The following is a 22,364-nucleotide window of genomic DNA, read 5'->3' on the forward strand; positions in this document are numbered from 1 at the left end:
GCCAGTGCACTCTTCTTCGCTGTGGTCTGCTGGGGGAACAGCATCAGAGCTGGTGACACCAGCAGGCTTAATAAACTTATTAAGAAGGCTGGTTCTGTCATTGGCTGCAAACTGGACTCATTTGAATCTGTGGTGGAGAGGAGGACACTGAACAAACTGTTATCCATCATGGATAACCCCACCCATCCTCTCCACCAGCTGCTGGTTGGACAGCGGAGCTCCATTTCCAACAGGCTCATCCAGCTCAGCTGTCACAAGGAACGATTCAGGAAATCCTTCCTACCAGCAGCCATCACCATCTACAACACCGTCCCTCTGGCTGGAAGAAAACTTCAAGCTCAATAGTCTCTCCTAAAAAACAATAAAAAAAATAAAAAAAACTCTTCATACTGTAGATTTGTCTAATGTTTATTGACTATTTTTATTTTATTTTATTTTATATTTATTCTATTCTATTTGCTTGTTTTCACTTTAATTGTTTACATATATTTTACTGTATGCTGCTGCAACACAACAATTTCCCAAATTGGGATGAATAAAGTACCTATCTATCTATCTATCTATCTATCTATCTATCTATCTATCTATCTATCTATCTATCTATCTATCTATCTATCTATCTATCTATCTATCTATCTATCTATCTATCAAACTATATATGACGACTCATATCTCATGTTCCCCCATTACAGACGCGTAAAAAAAGCAGCGGCGAACTTTAGAACTACAAATAACATTTCAACGTGCGCACTAAACGGCACCACGGGTTGACCCTGGCGTTGATCCGTCCCTCAGTTTGCTTTACGTCAGGAGCCCTTGTTTTACGGCATCCCGCCATTTTATATTTTTGAGAAGCTTACGATTAGCAGCTAACCGTACTACAGCCAGTTCGTCGTCCCGTGCCACATGTTGAGAGTACTAAACGATTCCACATTGATCGTTGTTCACTTTTGCAGCATTTAGTCGGTCCAGGAGACCTGCTAAGATTGCAACGCTTGTTCCTCGGGTTAATGGTTTGAAATTTGCCGGACGCAGGAGGAGTTAAGGTAAGACTCTTAATCGAGGGTGTTGTTAGCATCGTTAGCTGGATAGCTAACGTGAAAAGCTCCATTAAATTTAAACGCTTTTTGCCAAGCAGACAAAACGGAAACTGAAAGAACACCAATCTTGGCAAATGCAATGTTCAACAAAACGACAATACGTCTTAACTGGGCACATAAAGGAGAGGGGATAGGTGGGTGGGTGGATTGGTTGCGGGGGGGCACAAAGACGGAATTGATGCTAAGTGCCCAGCAAACTTCCGTTTTCGGTGCGAGTCCGCTGTTATGTGAGATTTTTTTTTAAGCTCGTCATAAATCTGTTATCTAATTCTACTTGCAGTTTTTAAGTGAAAGATGACGCAGTTTCTACCGCCGAACCTGCTGGCCCTCTTTGCCCCACGGGATCCTATACCATTCCTACCTCAGTTAGTGAAATTGCCCCACGAGAAACATCACAATCAACCGTACTGTGGGATCGCTCCATTCATCAGGCATTTCGAGGTGAATATCTTCACGGTTTGGGTTGTTTTAACTTATTTTTCTCACTCAATTGTATTTTTCCCCCTCATTTAATATCTCCCTTTTGATTAGGACCCAAGAGATGCCCCTCCACCAACAAGAGCTGAGACCCGCGAAGAGCGTTTGGAGAGAAAGGTGCAGTTTCATTAGGCCAAAGGTTTTCTTTCATAATGCCAAAGCTATCAAGTTACTCGGATAACTTGTAGGCTACATCCAGCTACTTTATACAAGATACAGAATTGAAATACCCAGTTGTTAAAGGTCTGTTTCTACTTTCTTGCGGATGAGCACTCAGACAACTGCACACAGGACCTGCACTTGTTTTATCAAAAGCACAGCTTTCTTAGCCTAGCAAGCCAGACCCCTACAGCAAAAAGCTGTACAGGGGTCTAGAGAAGCTGGTTAGCAGTGTGGGCGGGATAAACGGTTGTCTGTTAAGTTGCCTCTGCACTCAACGCCACGCAATAGGATGGCGCAACAACCAATCAGAGCGATGAAGAAGGATTACGTAGTCAGCGCGACGGAAAGTACATGGTGGAGTGTAGTCTAATGTCAGAGAGGAAAGAATATTATAGCCTCCTGTAGCTGGTCATCCATTGGTGCCAAAAGGGGTGACACAACAACCACCAGTGGGTTGTGGAGACCCATGCGTCGTCCCACCAACGGAGCAAGCTGGTAAATTAAACATTTACCGTACCCGGTGGGCAAAACTCCGAAAACGTCCTTTTTTTTTTTTTTTTTTTTTTTCAAGAAAAACTTAAGTGCAGTTATCTGTTCGTCTCGCAAAGAAAAATTTATATCTAAATCTTCTAGAGTCGCTGCCAAAGCCAACTCGAAAGCCTGTTGGCTGGGCGCAGCCATTGTTTACCTCTCTCTGGAACTACACACTGAAACGTCGCACCTCTGTTGTCACTAGGTAGCCCGTTCTCCGACCCCGCTCCTCACGATTTAATTGACCTGATTAAGTTTTGATTTTCAGCCTCGCAAAACGACCACAAGTGACTAGACTAGCCCCGGAGCAAATTCAATTTGCGGTCGCTAGGGGCGTCTAGATTTCTAGGCTACAGCTTTCTAGTAAGCTGGTGGCAAGTTATCATGTCAGTTTCTTGGTGCTTTTCCACAACATTTTGAGAAGAAAAGCTGACTAGATCGTCCTAGTAGCATAACTTTCGACATGACAGTGCTGCTTTCACATTAATAAATAGGTGTTCACAGTAGCAGTTAATTAATATAATTAATTGTTTTTGAATTGGCTCTATATGAACGAATTGGATTATTTTATGAATTATGATTATTATTAATTAATTGAATTCCAATTGGCTTGAATTGGACTTACTATCTAAGTGCCTTGAGATGACATTTGTTGTATTTGGCGCTATATAAATAAAAATGAATTGAATTAATAATATGACACGATGCAGTATTAGAAGAATACTTGAATAAATGCTGTTAGAACTTTCTTTCATCATGGTTGTATTCTACAGTAACTAGCAGCAGCACCCAGTTGTTGATTGAGACCATTGATAGAAAGTGTCGGAACTGTAGCTGAATATTCAGCTTTCTGTCTGACCATGTATCAACATTTCAACTCCCATTTGCTGCTGTTTTAACACAATGCTCTTTGTCAGTCAGTTTTTAGAGATAGAAGCTACCCCATCTCAGAAAACAAACTTTTTAAAGGTGGTGTTTTTACACCAGAGTTTAAAAGACTCTGTAACCTGACCTACATGAAATGTGTTTTTTTTTTTTTTTTTTTTCTCCTTGAGAGGCTACAAGCCTTTTAGAGCCATTTTGTGACCTAAACACTTATTCACCCTTGCATCACTCATTATGCCTCTGCAGCAGTTATTAAGGGGCTTAAAGGGATACTTCGCCTCTTTTGACATGAAGCTATAGGACATCCCATACTAGCAATATCGTTTATGAACAACTAGCCAAATTATCTAAGAAGGCCGTGTTTATCAGAAGTTTGTCAAACCCAGACTGTAGGCAAAACTGTTGCGTGGGTTCCCATGCTTGTGAACAAATCCGTGTGCCTTATTGCAGTTGAACAGATGTACATCCAAATCTTAGGATGTTATCGCACTAAAAATCTTTCACAATTTGAGGAAACTTCAAAGTAATTACTCAAAAGGGAGCAACTAACTTGAAACGCTGTTTACCCAAAAGGATGAAGATAATCCTCACCAGCTGTGATGCAGTTCTCATCATCTGAGTTATTACACGTTCTTAACACTGGAATTGCACATGGTTCCTTTAGAAAAGTACGCATAAGCATCTATAAAACTAGATTAATTAAATTTCTTAGTAAAGCATTCTTATATAGCTTAATATCCATGGGAAAGTCTGTGCCAAGTTGGTGTGTAAAGATGCATGCATAGACCACTCTGGTCACAAGGAGCAACTTTGCACTTAATGTTTTAATTAAGGGCCCTGCATCAGCTTGGTTGTGTATGTGTGTGTGTGTGTGTATATATATATATATATATATATATATATATACAGTGGAAACCGCTTATAGTGGTCACGGATATAGTAATCAACCGCTTATATGGATCAAAAGGCTTGGGACGGAATCATTTCTATACAAATGCTGTTTAAATAATTCGTTTATAGTGATCAAGAAATCCGCTTATAATGTTCATTTTTGGCCATTTTATGAATGTAAACATGTGCAAAAATAATTTTAAAACTACGTGTAGCTATTTTATTTTTTACTCCCTTGATTCCTTTCTGGACGTCTGCTTCTGCCTCGCTAGCTAACGTAACGAGTTGACACCGGGCAGCAAGCGCGCGAATCATGGCTGGAAAAAGGAAGTCATGGAGGAGCATGTGTCCGAGGATGGGTGCTGGAGAGCGGATTGAATGCGCGTGTGACCGCTGGAAGCTCCAGGCTGGTTCTTGTAAAATGGGAGGCCGGTGCTCATTCGATTTCTCCTACTTGTCGAGAATTGCTACTTTGTGGTTTTGCGCATGCGCCAAGCCGATTTTCTAAGTTTCGTTTTCACACCAAGTAGCACAAATCGACAGAACACCGGCACGGAGGAGCATAGATCCGAGCAGGGGTGCTGAAAGGCGGATTGAATTCAAACTTTATTTTCTGACTTGTAAGAAAAAAAATGCACCGGCGGCACAGCAGAGAATAAGTAACGTACTGCGCAGTACTGTAATTAAATTTGCATTATAATAAAATTCAGTAAATGCTGAAGCTATCCGTTTTATTTAGTTTTTCTCATTGAAAAACGATACAAATGGCATTTAGATGATATTCTCCATAAAAAATAAGTGAAATACCTGTACTGTAATACAACTTCGGTTTTAGTAATCAACCGCTTATAGTGTTCAAATTGGCTCTGGACCAACGTGATCACTATAAGCGGTTTCCACTGTATATATATATATATATATATATATGAATTTGTGCATCCATGTGTAATAGCTGTGTTTCATGTGCTCCATCCTCACATAGACTCGGGGAAAAAACAGTAAATGTGCACAACAAATTTTGACGATCTCTGGCCTGTGAAAACTTTGTGCACCCCCTGTGATCTTTGGTTAGGAACCACTTTTCTGTTGTCACTAAATATCTGCTAACCATATGTAATGTCCACTTTAAAGTGTAGTCTCTTTTCAGCTAAAATACAAACACAGCAGTGTATCATTCGGCATACTAAAATAATGTGACAGCCAGTCTGCTTGATTGTTTTGAATGTGAATCAAATGGGTTTTAAAAGTGACTATTTTCATTTCACAGGCAAAAATGACTAAACCAGTGTCCATTTGTGTTGTAATTAAGTTAGTGATAGTTTTTGGATCAGCTCTAAATACATTGTAGCCCCAAGAGCAGCCAAGACAAACATTCTACCAGTGGCATTGGGAAAGGACTTAACCAACTTATTTCAGCAGGCGTAACAGTGTTTCTATTTATTTTTTAAGTTTAAACCAGGGTCTCCGCGGATCCTTAAAAAGTATTAAAAAGTCTTAAATAAAAAATACTTTTTTTAAGGTCTTAAAATGTCTTAAATTTTGCCGATTTTCGAAGAGTGGCATTAAATTTCATCTGGGCGAAATGAAAGAAAGATATGTCTGGAGAGACGATTTTCTATCGCTCTGTGCACAATATGGCGACCGCTGACGTTTTGTGTGTGTGCCAGTACTTCCGGTGAAAACTTCCGGTGATTTGACAGCTAGCGCGTCAGGTTAGGGCCAGTGGCCGTAAACAAAGGTTAACTTATAGCCGAGAAGAAAGATGATAATATAACGTAGCTAAAAAGACTAGCTTTCTTCTGTAGCCTAATGCTTACCGATTTAGCAAGCCTAGCAGCCTAGTTGCTAATGCTAGCCGCAGTAACGTTACCAACATACCCGACGTCAAGGTGTTGGCTGAGCAGGGGCAAGATTATGGAGGTGCAGAGTTAACTTCATAATGGGTGAGTGCAGGTTTCATTCACTTGTTTTCATTCTTTCACAGGATTGATTCACTTCATTGGTTTATCCGATTGCTGGCCGCCGAGCCATTATGTGTCTGGATTTGTGTAGGTTACTGATCATGGTTGTTAGCAGTCGATAGTCAGGTTGTATGATGTGTGTGCGAGTGTGTATTTTTTCTATGGGTAGGCTACGTGCCATTGACTGTATGAGCGGTCTGTGCTCGTTTTTATTTATTTGATTAGATTGGAGATACTTTATTAATCCCGAAGGAAATTTGATTTTGTCGTGTGGTTTATGCTGCAAAGTCACTGTCCATATATGGACAGCTGACTATTGCATAAACCAGTCTGTGCTTCATGTGAGTTGTCCAAAGTTCTGGTTTAAGTTAACTTGGGTAGTAAAATCGTTTTGCTAGTTGTAAAAGCACAGTAGACATAACTCGAAAATTAGGTTCAATTATGGATTTATTTTGCTCAGAGCCTCAGACAAACAGACAGACAAATGGCAGCGAAAACACGCTCCTTCGCAGAGGTGTGACAATTGGGCACGATTGTCCTGTAGTGTGTGGTGTTCCCTTGTGCGTTCAAATCTTATGCGATCATGTTGACACACTGATTCAGTATCACTGAAGCACACATTTCACACTGGATTTTTTTCAACACCGAACAGCCTAGAGTGTAGTTTTTATATATATTTTTGCCGTGGTAATGGTCTTAATTTTTATTCTTAGATGTCTTAAAAAGGTCTTAAAAGTCATTAAATTTGTTGATTTAAAAAATGTGCAGATACCCTGTTAAACATGCTATTTTTTTTATTTTTTATAAATGCGTTGGTTACTGAGCAGTGTTTCCCACAGAATTTTTGGAAACTATGGGGGGGGTAAATTCACGTGGCGTAAATTTGTGCGACTGCAGATTTTATTTTATTCGATTGATTTGCACACATTCATTCAAATATATAAAAAAAAATACACAATAAAACACAACAAATTAAAAACAAAAAAGGAATGTGTGCTGGAGATGTCAGAAACCCTTGTGGGCTTATAAGGAAACCTCATCTTGTCATTAAAACCCAATGATAACAATTTTAATAGAAAATATTTACAGGTTAAAACTAAACTTCATGAAAAATATGAATGGATCATATACAGTGAATACTTATGCCTTTTTGAGAAACTTGAAAAGGTTTTCCTTGATAACAAAGGGTGTGGGAAGTACACAATGAGTTCAGGAACACATCAGAAGTGGTTTGGTTTTGATATCTTTAAAAACAAGAGAGCTATTACAAAAATAAAAGTCTAAAATGGAATTAACTATGCACACTGAGTAAATGTTCTACCTAAAATGATTTTTCTGGAAACTAAAAGGCTGTGAAAGCTTTATAGTGAGTTCACAAACCCATTAGAAGTGGTTTGGTGTTCATTGGTTGAATATCCAGTGAGAACAAAAAAAGGCGTTGCACTTTTGCGACGGTCCCTAAGCGCTCCGGCTGCCGTAGTTCACTTAGAAGTATATTCGGCGCGGTTACTCTGATCTTTCGCCAGACTTGCTTACTTTGGTGAGTTGATAAAGCCTGTGGTATGTTAGTCTTAGTTTTCTGTAAATATTAATACCATCCTGAGGCTAATTGGTGCGGTTTTCGTGACGCTATTACAATTACAAAGCCGGAAAATAGGCGAATATCGAATATAAAACCAACTTCACCCCGCTCCGCCTAGTCGGGACGGTTGAAACGCATGCGGGACGGATGAAACACCTGGAAACTTGAACAGAACTTAAACAGAAACTATCGAGCTTACTATTTTTTTATGCAACATACCGGACAACATACAAGTGAACTCGTCATTGCTCAAATTTCACATTATTTCTCATAAAATAAATAGGTCAAAAAAATATGTTTGTCAACGAAATCCCGATGATTACAGCTGATCTTTTTGCACGCGCACCCACTGATCTATAACGTGTGTGTCAATCGCCCCGACAGCGACTAATAACACATAAACCTTTTTGCCACTAAACTTCAAAACTCTGACATTGCACACTTTAGGACATGTTTAATTACTAATTCACCTGTTGTATAGTAATATTGGTTGGTTTTCGAGGAAATCGCTGTGTTTCAAAAAAAAAAACAAAACGCTGTGTTTCAAACAATTGGGATTCGGAAACTATGGCGGCCAAAAGGAAACTATGGCGGGCCGCCATAGTTTCCTCAATGTATGGGAAACACTGCTGAGGATTAATCAATTCCTGCTTTTTCCTTTTCAGAGGCGAGAGAAAATTGAAAGACGACAGACAGAAGTGGAGACAGAACTCAAGCTTTGTAAGTTTGTGACATTGCAGAGGATTCCACTATATACAATATAATGGTTTTGATGAATCTTTCTCTTCTGTCTTGTTATATTAGGGGACCCTCATAATGACCCAAATGCCCAAGGGGATGCCTTTAAGACTTTGTTCGTCGCACGAGTGGTTCGTATGCTTAAATAGAATATTTTTTACAAAACCAGCTTTATTGTTGGGGAAGGCATTTTGTTATCGGCTGTTCATGTTGAATGTTTTTTTCTTTTTTTCTTCTTTCTTTCAGAACTATGATACTACAGAGTCCAAGCTTCGCCGTGAGTTTGAAGTCTATGGCCCCATTAAACGGGTACATTTTTCTATTATCTTGTATGCTTATGTGTATCGACTACACTTGAAACTTGAGGGTCACATGGGCATTCAGATTTGTGAAAGGCGTCCCATCACAGGAAAAGGTCATGTGATGGGAAATGATTGGCTTTCAATTCATTTTTATTTATATACCGCCAAATACAACAAATGTCATCTCAAGGCACTTGGATAATAAAGTCCAATTAAAGCCAATTGGAATTCAATTCATTGTAATCGTAATTATTCATAAAATAATCCAATTCATTCATATAGAGCCAATTAAAAAACAATTTCCTAGCTAAGGAAACCAACAGATTGCACTGAAACTTTGTTTTCGGTCCAACCTCCCGTTTCAGTGTCCCACACCACTTTGGTCAATTATCTGAGTTGAGCATCTTAAAAAGAACATTACTATGTATGTAATGGGGAGGAAAATAAGTGGTCAGTCAAAATTGGAACTTTTTCCATGATTTTGTTTGTTTTAATTGTTTTATTTGCTATGTCTTTGGTAAAAGTTTGTATCACATGACACTTGAGTATCCACGCAAAGACCAAAGATGGTATGTTTGTTGGTGTTAATATTAAGCACTGTCTATCCTTCTTTGTTCCAGATTTACATCGTCTACAACAAGAGGACAGGAAAGCCCCGGGGCTATGCATTCATTGAGTATGAGCATGAACGAGATATGCACTGTGAGTACCATTGGAGATAACCAAGCCTAACTCATTGTATGTATGATCACCCTTTCATGAAGATGGCTCACTGATATGCAATGGTGTTCTTTACAACACCCTTTTCTTTGTTCTGTGTGGATGCTGGGGTGGAATCTTTCGATAGCACTTTGGGAAGTGACATTTACCTCATGAGAAAAACGATTGAAATGCTATCAAGGTTTTTACAGCAACGCTTACTGCCATGCATTATACACTTTGCATGAAATCCCAGTCTTGTGCTTGTTTGGTTTGTGTGTGTCTGTTTGATGCGTGTCATTGGTTGACTAAAAGTCTGGTTAAGAATGGGAACAGATTGCTATATATTGGGCACTGGGGGAAAGTGTAACAGAGGTAGAAGTGTGTCTTTCATCTGTGAACCTGAACATGTTTGCTTGTCAAAGGGCACATTGTCTTTTAACTGTGAGGCGTTGTAGTTCTGTGGAAGAGCTGCTCTCCTGGTGGGACTGTTATGGTAAGCACAAGGTCAGACTGAACACAAAACATTGACAGGGCTTAAAACCTGAAATTTATTGAATCCCTTATTTTTTTTCCTCTTAGAATTAGGTTTTGAGGTTGTCAGTTTTTATTGGTGGTCTTCAACCTTGGTCATGGTGAGCTTAGCTATTAGTCACTACACTAGTGAGATGGTACTTGTATTTTAAGCTGGTGTTCATGCCTCATGGAATTCTTTCTCCTTTGGCATTTGAATGTCACCTGAAGCGTAATTTATGCTTCCTTTTTGGACCGATGTAGAGCCTACATTGTAGCCAGCTTAAATAAAACCCTTGTTGTTACAAACAGTTATACATGTGTGACCTCCTTCAGCCTGCAATAACACCCACCTATGCAGCTGTTGGGGTTTTTGGTAGTATTTTTTTCTATGTGTGCTCGAAACAATGACAACCGAAAATGGCATACTGGGTGATGGCAAATAAATGAACAACAGTCATTTCTGCTGAATTGAATGCAAAACATAAGAGGAAAGGTATTAGAGAAGATGACATAGAAGCTTCTGAAACATGAAAGTGGCACTACGTTATACAGGTGTTTTAAACCGATTTATCACTCATAATCTATTTCAAAGCTAAGCCTTCAGGCTTTGTAAGGTAACCTTTGATTTTTGTTGGTGAAAAAGTTGAAAGTTTTTGTTTATCCTTCAGATAAAGTTGAGGAATACATTTTAAGTCACTCAACTCAAAAATTTGGGAATTGCTTCGTAATATTGCATTTCTAAAATAAATACCTGCACAGATCTAAATATGCAGATGAGTTTGCAGTGAAGAGTGCTTTGTAGAGCTTAATAGGTCAATTATACTGTCGCATTCGTCACTGTACAGGCAAACTCTTAGTTTTAAAAGAAGTTATAAAGGAAATACAAAAGTTTCTTTTTCTTTCTTTTTTTTTTTTTTTTTAAAAACGCAACACAGTTTTAGCAACGCTGTTTTACTTTTAAGTCAGGTTTAATGTTTTTGTATAATTTATTTGTTCATTTTTTGTTTTATTTTTTCCTTGTCATATAGACGCTTGTAGAAACAGAGGTGCTCGCACATTCTTCCCTGCAGCTCTTCCTGTTTTTCAAACCAGCCATTTGCGCAGCATGCATCAGGTTACAGAAATCGTGAGGTGCAGAGCCATCTGAATGGCACCAAAGTGCTCCCTTTGTGACCTCAGCTTTTGCAAACGACACCATATGACGCTGTGTGTGAGAGCGACAACTGCGGATCATAACTTGCGCTTAATAAGCTGTTGCACCTGGCTGACTGGTAGGAAACATGAGACCTGTTAGTTAAAACAATGGAAAGGGTTTAGAAAACTCCTTCCATGAGGTAATTCGACACGCAGTGTGGCATAAGATTTTGGTCATTCCTAGCCACCATTGTCTAAAGTTTAGAGCAAGTACAAACCGGAATGGGAAGGTTGTTTTAAAAAGAAAGAAACATGTAGGCTGACGAAGGAAGATGTCAAAGTCACTGAAAACTAAAAGCGCTATATCTTGAAAATAGAAAATACACAATGTAAAGCAAATGGGTAGAAACAAGAGTGCGTGTTTGTGACTGAACTGTAAGAAACCAACTGAAAGAAATTGGATTTCCATCAAGGAAAAACCCAACCTAAACAATCCCTAACACATAAACAGAATAATACATGATTATATTGCTCTTTTCCAAGCTCTTGTCTAAGTCCTTCCAAACGCTGGCTTTTAGTACTGGTCGTATTTTTCGCTTAGCTCCTCATTACGCCATGTTCATCATAAACTACCCAGGTGCTGCTCTTCTGAGTTCCGCTGTTTACGTTCCTCAAAATGAATCTATCAATTAACACTAAGAAAATAGCGTTTTCACTGAATCAGAATAATGTATTTTGCCACAGTGCTAAGAGTTAAAACTTTTCTTTAGGAAAGACATATCAGTATGACATGTCAGCAAATGGTCCAGATCCCAATCCAATTGAAAATTGATGGTGGAAATGCTGTATTGGGAAAAAAAAAGAAATTGGAACATGATTGCAAAGGGATGGTAGTATGCAATTCTTTGCAGTTACATTTCTGAGAAGGTGCATGTTGGGCTGCAAGGCAAGGTACGCAGCTACCTCGAAGGCTCTACAACGATCTGATGTGGAAGCAAAAATCAGGACTTACACAATGGCACCTTTCTCTGTTATTAGTGTACCGTCAGCTCTTCAAGACCATAGTTGCTGAACCACAAGTGTGTAGTGACAGGAGGTTGTGAACTTAGTGGGGTGGTGTGGGGTGGGTTGGTGGGTTGGGATGTGGGGCAAAACAGTATATTAACTGTGTGTTGTTCTCATTGCCACTGCAGCCGCCAATCTGTGATGGCTAATGGCCAGAGCTGGCTGGCAGATGATGATGATGGTTATGATACATCTACACCCTACTACCACAGCTCAGTATATGGTTGGTATAATGGGTTTGTATGATGGGTAAGATTTCTTTCCTCCATCTCCTACATAGGGAAGAGGAGCTACGTTCAATGGATAAAGCGTCTTCTTTAGAGGCCCTAAAGAGTTTTTGGTACAAGTGAAACCAGGGTTTTAGGCTTTGGCCATTGAACGCATCCCTGTTAACTTTAGCCTATAAGAAGTTACCCTATGATTATGCCCTTTATGTTAAAGCCAACTCGGGTTACTGAGAGCTCAGCTTTTGCAACAGGGGGAAGGCTTAGCTGTGTGTGTGTGAGAGACTGTATGTGGTAGTGGGAGAGGAATCATCGGACTACCTGAATGCACTAAATTAGCTTTTTTTTTTTTTTTTTAAACTTAGATTATCATTTACTTTATTTTTTTCCTGTCGCTGATGGCGTGGACATTTTCCTAGCTGACACCACACAGGATCTTTTGGGCTTAAATTCTAAAGGAGAGGGTCAGGGAGAGCTGAACATAATTTAAATGGCTGGTAGGATGTAGAACTTTGTTATTGGTGTAATGCTGTCCACAGACCTGTTTAATCTAGAAGACAAAACTAAAACTGAGCTGGCTTTAATATAAGAGGCCGATGATAGGAAGTCCTTGGTACGGTGTTTTGGAAAAGTATTCACCCACTTGGCGTTTTTTTTTCTTTTTCTTTTTTTTTTCCCTCAGTTTTGTTGCCATGCAACCTTAAATTAAAATGGATTTTTTTTTGGAGAAAGGGGTATAAAATTCAATTTGCACATGATGCAAAAAGAAATAAAGATTAATTTTCAGTAATTTGCTTGTTTTTACATCTAGGTTTTTTTTTTTTGTTTGTTTGTTTTTTGCTATATTCACAGATTCTCAGTGGGATTGAGCTCTGGGATTTGACTAAGCCATTTAACCATAGTTAAACCATTTCCCTTACAACACTCGAGTGTTGTTTTAGTAATATGCTCAAGGTCATTGTCCCTCTGAAATGTGAACGTCATCTTGGTCTGAAATCGCTGGAAGACTGAAACAGGTTTTCCTCCAAAAATGTCCCTGTATTTAGGATCACCTTTCATTCCCTCAATTTTCAACAGTTTCCAAGTCTGTAGCGAGGAAAGATGTCCCCACAGAATGATGCTGCTGCCGCCACCGTGCTTCACTGTGGTGTTCTTGGGGTGACAAGTGTTGGGTTTGTGCTAAACATAGAAATGACCTTGAAGGTCAAATATTTTGATTTTAGTCTCATTTGCTCAGAGTGCCCTCTTCCATATGTTTGGGAAGTCTCCAACATGCATTTTGGTGAACTCTTATGGGGCCTTCTCATTTTTTTTCATTAAGCAAATAATTTTATTCTGGCTACTATTTGTTAAAGCCCAGTTCTGTGGAGTGTACAGCTTTTAGTGGTCCTATGGACATGTATACCAAACTCACAGAAGCTGTGAAGCTTTCCAGCTCTTTCGGGGTTACTTTCGATATCTTTGTCGCCTCTCTGATTAATGGCCTTCACTATAATTTAGCAAAATGGGACATTCATACATTGATTGGTACATAACTAGGGTAGATGTTCACTGCCCTTTCAGATGAATCCAGAGAGTAAGGTCAAGATTTTTTTTTGGGGGGGGGTGGGGGGGTAATTCAGAAATGGCTGATGTCAGTAATGTTACTGACTAAATGAGTATTTTTCAATCTATTTAAGACCACTTTAGATTAAAGACTTTTCAGTGTTAAGAAAAGACTTCACTAAATTCATAGCAGAGTTTTCCCCAGTTGTTTTGAAATGAAGGCAGCCCAGTTTTTTTTCTTCTTTTTTTTTCTCCCCCCTATTTTTTTGGTCTGTTGGTCATTTTATGTTGGACTGATCAGGGTTTGGTAAGGCCCTATGGGTTTGTTGTCATCCAGAGTGAATACTGGAGTTGTAGGGGTAATGGTAAGGCCCCTGAGAGAGATGCTGTGATGATACTTTGGTGCAGAGAGTCTTAGACTAAGGCTCTAAGACTGAGGCTTTCATAAGGCCCTCCTGTGGGATATTATGGTAAGACAGTCAGGTGAGCAGTGTAAGTGAGGGAGTTTGGTAAGGCCCTCAGACTGTGTGGTATTGTTTTTCTTTGTAATTTTCACCCTTGGGGATCATCATTGCATCAAACCACAATAGGATTCAGGATGGGCCACCTGGAGTTTGTGATGTCTTTCCATCGAGCAAGATGGATCGGAAGACTGCTGTGTAGTGTAATGTAATTTGATGCGATGAGAAAGTGGGAGAAAGGCGAAACCGTGGCCATATATGTTAGATTTTGTTTTCATGACAGTTCCCTACTATTTACTTTTAACATGTTGCTGTCTAGTTAAGCTTGGAAAACTTCTTCAGTTCTCTAAGCCAAACATGTGTAATGTTAGAATGACGTTGATTGTAAATGTTGACCATTGCAAGCTCAAACCACCTGGTCAGTAATGCACACAATAATTCAAATCTCATCATATATAATCTCAGGAATGAAATGTTCCAAGTGTATAGTTGTTGTTTTGTTTTTAAACTAACTTGGAACTGGAAATTTAGCTATTTGTCAACTTACTTGCAGCATTATTGGTAGGAATTATTTTTTCACAGCAGTATCCTAACACTAACTCTATTAAGACCTTAGTCCAGCCAAGATGCTCTCATGTAAGCATTCTTTGGTTACTTTAACCTATAAAAGGTCATATTTGAAGTAAGCAATAATCTAATCAAGGTATGTGGAGTATGCCAATCGAAGTCAATATATGTGAACACGTACTCGTGTCCTATCGTAGTTTCTAGCTGTTTACAGTTAATGCACTAGGGTCCAGAGGTGCAAGTGTCCACTTATGGAAGACTGACTTCAGGCTTGGTTTTTTTTTTTTTTTTAAACACAGTTGCTTGATTTTCACATAGATTTAATTTATTTTTGTCACATTTGGCAACACTGGCTCTAGCTAAGCTGAGTGCAGTACAGGAAGGTTGGGTTAAAGGAAGACACGGGAACAACTCAAATAGGTCAATTGTGTGTTTTGAGAGCTGTGGCTGTAATCGAGATTTTGGGTTTGTGGAAACGAGCAATTGCTTAAGGGGACTTAAGCAATTGAGAGTTCCAGTTTGTTAGTTAAACCTGTATTTATCAAACATTTCTCACTCTGCTTATGCAGAAGTATTTTCTTTAAAAGCCACAGCCTCAGGAAATTAGAAAAAAAGAATCTAGATAATGACAAACATAACTTGTTTATTTCTTTTCCTTTTTAAAATTCTCCCTTTTTAATGGTTACAAAAAAAAAAGTTTAAACCCATCTTTGTTGAGGTAGATGATAAAAGAACAGAACCCTGGGTGTTAAAGTGAAATTAAGTGTAATCTATAATTACTCATCGGGTGGAAGGAAGTCTACTCCCATAATCCTTCGGCTTTTGCCCAGAGAGCAGCCATCTCTGCTTCGTCTGCTCCTGGTCAGTATACTAATGCACTGTTTTTCTTTTTTCCCCTTAGTCACAGTGATTTTAGTTGTGCCTTTCTCTCATGTTTGTCTTCCCTCTCTTCCCTCATCTCCTACAGCTGCGTACAAGCATGCGGATGGGAAGAAGATTGACGGCAGAAGGGTGTTGGTGGATGTGGAACGAGGGCGCACAGTCAAAGGATGGCTTCCTCGCAGGCTAGGTCAGCTGCTTTATCTATATAAAGTGCACCCAGAGTGTAATTGTTCACCTGTGTATTAAACACAAACAAGGTTTGAGCAGCTGGACTGTATTTTGATATGGTGAACTACAGTTTTATTTGATTGGTCTAAGCTCCTTACGTAACCAACCCATTCACTAGCACTAGAAAACGCACATATACGAAAAGCAATCCTGGGATGGGTACTTCAGTGTTTCCCACAGATGTGAAGGCAATGGCCCTCATTTATCAAGCCGTCGTAGAAAGCATCGTTGATATGAGCGGAGAACTCGTCGTACGCAGAGGCTCAAGTGAGATTTACAGAACATGCGTACCACACCAATCCCATCGTAAGACCGAGCGGCTGTTGATAAATCCGGCGGCTGAAATCCATCGTAATGATCCTAACCACGCCTTCTACAAAAGGCTGCACCGGTAGAATTTGCGACATGGATAGACAAAAGGCGGCAAAGAAACCCTGTCAACGCTGTTGACAGCTGGGACGGCTGTCAACAGCGTTTATTTAAAAAATAAAAATTCTTCTAAACAATTCTTTCGTTAGTAATTGGTCACACAGAACTTTATTGTATTAACCCATAAGAACCCAGACCCATTTCTACTTAAATTAAAATTAAGGGGGTTATAACAGACTAAATAGACCACATAGAACCCATTTCAGAATTTTTTTCCAGAATACCACCCCCCACTGTCAGAGATCTGCAATGTGACATATATGTCACATTAGGAGTTAAGAACCTGGATAATTTCTCCATCAAGGAAAATTATGGGGGACGTAAGGATGGGTGACACCTGCGTCACGGTGGGTGACACAGGTGCGGCTTATCTGCAGATTTTCACATCTTCATTGTAAACAAATTAATAACATAGCTAATTACACTGGTCGGACTGTTCAGCTGTTTCAGACTGATACCTCCGGTTCAGGCTGCTCCTCATCCTCAACACGCACTTCTCTCTTTCAATCGCGGAAAATATTTTTCAATACTCATCTGGATTGAAGCAGCAAACATTCAGTGTAAGAGTTTAAAAAACCTACTTTATTTGATTCACAGCTGCTAGTGTTTTGACCTCGACAACCCAACTACATTATTTTTTTTTTTTTTTTTTTTACGACAAACTTGCGACTAGTTAACTTTATAAAGAAGGCGTAATCGCGTGTTTGCTATGGGACGGGACGGGACAACATTGTATTCAAAATATAAAATATTTTTATAGGACTTTTTAATGTGTGATTTTATAAAGGTGCACGTGATACCAACCTTTCGTGAATTTCGCCAGCCGTCTTCTTTTGGTTGAGCCAGAGCTATAGAGCTAATCTAACGCGACGCTGAAGCTAGCAAGCTTCCAGGGAAGCACGGAGGGGAGGGGCTGTGTGTGTGTGTGTGTGTGTGTGTGTGTGTGTGTGTGTGTGTGTGTGTGTGTGTGTGTGTGTGTGTAGGCTATGCGAGAGAGACGCGAGGGACAGAGAGACTGAGGGAGAGCAGGGAAAGGAAATGCAGCTTAACGAATACGAGTATTTTTTAAAATAGCGTTAAAAAAAATAATAATAACAAAACGCAATATGTGGCGGCCGGTGTTGAATCTGTGGCACACCGCCACGAATTAGTCTATGTGTGGGAAACGCTGTACTTGCTTCGGGCACTATCTGTAGATTCTCTCCAGCTTGCACATCAACTTCTGGCACTCTCCCTGTAGACAAATACGCTCTTGCTTTATTTTCAGACTTCCTTAAGAGTGAAATTGAAGTTATTAGTATCACATACATAGATTTACTTGCATACTCCGTTAAATTCTGCAAGTAAAGAACCAATGAGAGCTGTGAGCAGCATTATCAAGCGTCTGCACCTACAGCCCCATCCAGGAGGCCTCCTGTATGTACGAGTGTCCTCTTACTTGAACCCTTAATGCTTAGGGATATCGGATCAACTTTTGCGTGTGCAATGATTCCCGCCAAAATTCTTTGTTTTCTCTGGTCTATTTAATGTAATTTATTAATACACATATTTTTGAATATTTCTGGTCTGCAACACATTCCAAAAAGTCCTCGGGGTATAATTTAGGACTAGTATTGAAATTTTAAAATATATATTTTTAAATGCTCATAATGATTTAGTAGAAAAAGTAGCATCCATGAAAGCCCGAGGCTTTGAGTAGCAAAGATGGGTAGAAGATTACCAGGTTGTTAAGATATGTGTGAGAAAATCCTAGAACATTAGCAGCGCATGATATCATTAAACAATTTAAGCAGTCTGGAGAATTCATCCAGAGCAATAAAGGACGATGGAGCCGCCCCATGTTGGACACCTGTAATCTAAGACTAATCACAGCCATGCAGTGTGGCAACACCACTCCCCAAACAAGCAGCTACCCGCAGAGGGACAGCGCTGAGCCTTTCAGAACCGGCTTAGGGAATAGCTTAAAAGCATGTCACAGAGCCTGAGGTGTTCCCCTGAGCTCCAAACTCCAGGTACACACCTGATGGGGTATGATAGCATCCATGTGAAGCAAGCCAATACATGAAGACCCTCCTCATAGCCCAAAGGGTCCTTTGCTAAGGTACAAGACCCCCCAGGGAACCTTTATATGTTCTTAGACCACGCCTTCACTGGTTGGTAGGGATGGGAATCGAAAACCGGTTCTTGTTGAGAACCGGTTCCCTGTGTTTCAATTCCTTGGAATCGTTTGGCGATTTTGCAAACGATTCCCTTATCGATTCCAGTGGGCACGAATGACGTCACCGCGCAACGTTGCGTGGTGAGTCCAGCGCAGCCAGCAGCCAACAGTAAACATGGCGCCCAAGCGGTACAAACGCTCGAAAGTTTGATTACACATCCCTAAAAAAAGACGACAACAGGGCAACTTGTAAAGTGAATATTTCACCAAAGGAAGGAAATACTACCAACATGCAATAACTATGAATGAATGATTAACGTCTGTGAATCTGAACCCAGCAACATTAGCAACGTTAGCTTGTCCTCGGCTAACACTGCAGGTAACTAACTAACAATGCCTATCATGTTAGCGCCATTTGCCTCATTATAAAAGCTGCTGTTAGTAACGGTTAAGGTTAAATGAATGCCTTCTCAGGCATTACATTTAGATGAAATCATGAGAGACAGAGCCTGACTGGCTCAGAGCCAGAGGCTGGTGGTACTACCCCCAGTTCACCTCTACCTCCAGCTTCTCCTTTCACCAGAGTAGGAAGAGTTAAATTACCCAGGCCAGGATAGACCAATGTGGACCTCACCGTTGTTGGGTTTGTAAGGTCATGACTCGTGTTACTTCTAAACTAAACAAAGTTGATGCTAATCGACCGGTTTGTTGTCCTTTTTCTCCAAATGAGAATCGATAAGGGAACCGAATCAGTAAGCAGAATCGAAAATGGAATTGGAATCGTAAAAATCTTATCAATTCCCATCCCTACTGGTTGGTGCTCTTTTGGCAGGATGAGGAGGAGAGCGCACTTTATATTGGGCAGTTGGTCATAATGTTATGGCTGACGGTGTTTATTCCATGCATGTTTTCAGAAAATTCAAATTTGGCCCAGACAATCATGCATGAGCTGATGTTTTACCTTCAGTAATCCGGGTTTTCTGGGACTCTTCATTTGACACACATCTGTTTACGTTGTTTTCCTTATCAAGGAGGTGGATTGGGTGGTACAAGGAGAGGTGGAGCGGATGTTAACATCAAGCACTCTGGAAGAGATGATGCCTCACGTTATGATGACCGTTCACTGGGCGGGTGAGTAAGTCATTTCAGAGAAGAGCTGTTTGGTGTAAGCGCACGGTCCGCTTATAATGAGTTTCCCTTTGTTCTGGCTGCTCAGTGAACGTGTAGAGCGAAGGGAGCGCAGTCGGGATCGCGATCGGGACAAGGAGAGGGAACGTCGACGGTCCCGGTCCCGTGACAGGCGTCGACACACCCGGTCCCGGGAGAGGGAAAGGGAGAGGGAAAGGCCGGTAGCAGTAGCAGAGGACAGCAGTGGCGGTAGTAGCCGGCGTCGGGAACGGGAGCGGGAACGTGGAGGGGGAGGGGCGGGAGGTGGAGGTGGAGGTGGAGGAAGCGGAGGCGGAGGCAGCGGAGGCGGAGGCGACAGCAGGAGTAGGGAGAGAAGTCGAGACCGGAAGAGGAGGAGCAGGAGTCGGGATCGTAAGAGAGACAGGGAGAGGGGCAAAGGGGTAGATGGGGAAGAAGCTGGCCAAGGAGACGGTGCCCCCGAGGCCGGGGAGCGGGTGCAGGAAGAGCACGAAGGGGAGGTGGTGGAGAGCACGGAGGAGCGTAGAGACCGAGACAAGGACAGAAGGCGTAGCCACAGAGACAGAGACAGGCGTAGAGGAGATCGGGACAAAGACAGGGAGCACAAGAGGGAGCGGGGGGAGAGAGATAGGGGGGAGCGGAGGGAGGAGCGCCACGCCTCTGCGCGAGATGACACGGGCCCCCAAGATGACGCCGGCAACGACGAGGACGTCCCACCCACAAACACAGAGTACAGTCAAGACGGAATGATGGACCAGCAGTCGGTCCCCTCAGCCGACAACTATGGCTCCAGTGAGAACGGCTACAAGATGGAGGCGCCAGGAGATGAGTATTGAGATGGTCCATCCCCAGGAGAGTTTCACTCATCAGTTGTTTTATAATGTCCTTTGACTCAACCCTTCACCTTTTGTCCAGTACTCTGATAACTTCAGGGCTGCCTGAGTATAAACCTTCTACCTAGCTTTCAGTCTGTTTGACTATTCCTTTTTGTATCATTGCTCGTACAGTGGACACGTTTAAAATTTGATCTCACTTCAGTTGCGGTTTTCTTTTCACCAACTAATCTGTGCCACAAAATGTTGTCAGAGTATCTCGGTGAACTCTGGCTTTGTTGTTTTATTTGGGATAGAGGTGGGTTGTTGAGGGTAAAGGGTTCTTTTGACTTGAGAGGAACCTAAAAAACAACAAAAGATTAAAAAATACACATTTGCTCAATTCATTTTGAGATTAGATTATGTTTTTCCAGATTTATACAGCAATTGGAGCCAGATACCAATTTCTGTGTATATGAAATTGAAGGAATTTTAGTAATGTAACAGTTGAGGGGTTTGTTCATTCATCCTGGAATCTTTCTTTTTTAAATAAAGATGTGACTTGACAGCAGAGTTATGATTGTGTTATTGAGTTATGACTATTGTGATTTTTATACGATTCTCTGCACAACCTATGGCTTGATTCTGACATTTTTTTCCCCAATGATTACTGTTTGACATCTGTAGACTGATTTTTTTTTTTTTTTTTTTTTTTTTTTTTATTATTATTGTGTAAGCCTGTTACTGCCATATACAAAATACCATAATATTAATTCAATCAGGGCAGCAGACAACAAAACCTTGGAGCGAAATGATCAAACCAGATGAAGCTACCTACGGTCGAGTCTCAAATACCTTTTTGTTTATATTACACTAACAGTTTTATTAGTTTGTTCAAATGCATCTAATTATCTGAACCCTTGTGTGGTGTTCAGGTTAAATTGAGCTGGTTCAGATAATGAAAAATGGTACAAGGATACTTTTTTTTTTTTTTTTTTTTCTACCTGAAACTCAATGGTCTTAGCTTATTTTCTGTGATAAACATGTACAAACAACAAAATAATTTTGAGCACATGCTACTGTACCCCACACATTTACATCCTTCATACGGTCTTTGGGTCAGTTTGACCCATGCACACAATGTTACATTATTACCATCAAAGCACAGAGAAGCTGTTTGTTCCCACTTTCTTTTTTTAGATGTTATTCCATAACATTGTAAAAAAATGAATCAATCATTTTCTCGCACTATATGCTTTACACCTGCACATCAAGGAGGTGAGACCAAATAGATGAATGCCTCTGAATCACAGTACAGTCTCTGACCAAAAGATTTGGCTACCAGGGGGCTTTGGAACTCCTATTTGAAGAGTCAGGCACATGGCGATGTGGAAGAGGAAGATGTCTCCGAATGTGAGGATAATATAATGTCAATTCAGAGTGTCCCGATTCTGAAAGTGAATTCGAAGATGGCCTTCACTCGGAATATGCACCACAGGTGTCCGCTGGAGCAGCCCAAGAGCCAACCACTGGAGGAGCCTCAGACATATTTGTCTAAGAATGGATTAAATGAATGCCGCCCCCCCCCTGATATGGTACTAGGGCCCAAGTGATTTTGTTCTTATGTTCAGGATATAAAGTCATCCTTTGAGCTGCTGATTGCTGACTCAGTTCATATAATTATTCTGGATATTACCAGAATCTTGAGGGGAGACGTGTTTTTGGTGACCAGTGGAAAGAGATGGACATCATGCATCTGCATGCCTACTCTGGCATCCTCATCCTTGCTGGTGTCTACAGGTCAAGAGGGGGGTCGACTGAAAGTCTGGGATGCTGAGAAAGGGAGAGCAATTTTTAGAGCCACAATGT

The 22,364-nt window shown here is 40.6% G+C and overlaps 1 protein-coding gene across 1 annotated transcript; it reads left to right on the forward strand.

Annotated features, from left to right (window-relative positions):
• The first annotated feature begins 842 nt into the window (after positions 1-842).
• On the forward strand, positions 843-21,061 carry snrnp70 (small nuclear ribonucleoprotein 70 (U1)). The gene is made up of 10 exons (XM_075454848.1): positions 843-1,046; positions 1,381-1,541; positions 1,632-1,694; positions 8,255-8,309; positions 8,394-8,458; positions 8,574-8,636; positions 9,250-9,331; positions 15,808-15,909; positions 19,569-19,668; positions 19,754-21,061. Exons 2-10 carry the CDS (start codon positions 1,395-1,397, stop codon positions 20,517-20,519), a joined length of 1,443 nt encoding a protein of 480 aa, XP_075310963.1. The 5' UTR covers positions 843-1,046; positions 1,381-1,394; the 3' UTR covers positions 20,520-21,061.
• The last annotated feature ends 1,303 nt before the right edge of the window (positions 21,062-22,364 follow it).

Source organism: Odontesthes bonariensis, chromosome 21 (assembly GCF_027942865.1).
Source record: "Odontesthes bonariensis isolate fOdoBon6 chromosome 21, fOdoBon6.hap1, whole genome shotgun sequence".
Lineage (NCBI taxonomy): Eukaryota > Metazoa > Chordata > Actinopteri > Atheriniformes > Atherinopsidae > Odontesthes > Odontesthes bonariensis.

What these genes read in the sequence shown, in the direction of transcription:
- snrnp70 (XM_075454848.1), top strand. Translation starts at nt 1,395, where the DNA reads ATGACGCAGTTTCTACCGCCGAACCTGCTGGCCCTCTTTGCCCCACGG. An exon ending in TCTATGGCCCCATTAAACGG is followed by an intron (nt 8,637 to 9,249) that starts GTACATTTTTCT and finishes TCTTTGTTCCAG; the next exon opens with ATTTACATCGTCTACAACAA. An exon ending in ATGGCTTCCTCGCAGGCTAG is followed by an intron (nt 15,910 to 19,568) that starts GTCAGCTGCTTT and finishes TTCCTTATCAAG; the next exon opens with GAGGTGGATTGGGTGGTACA.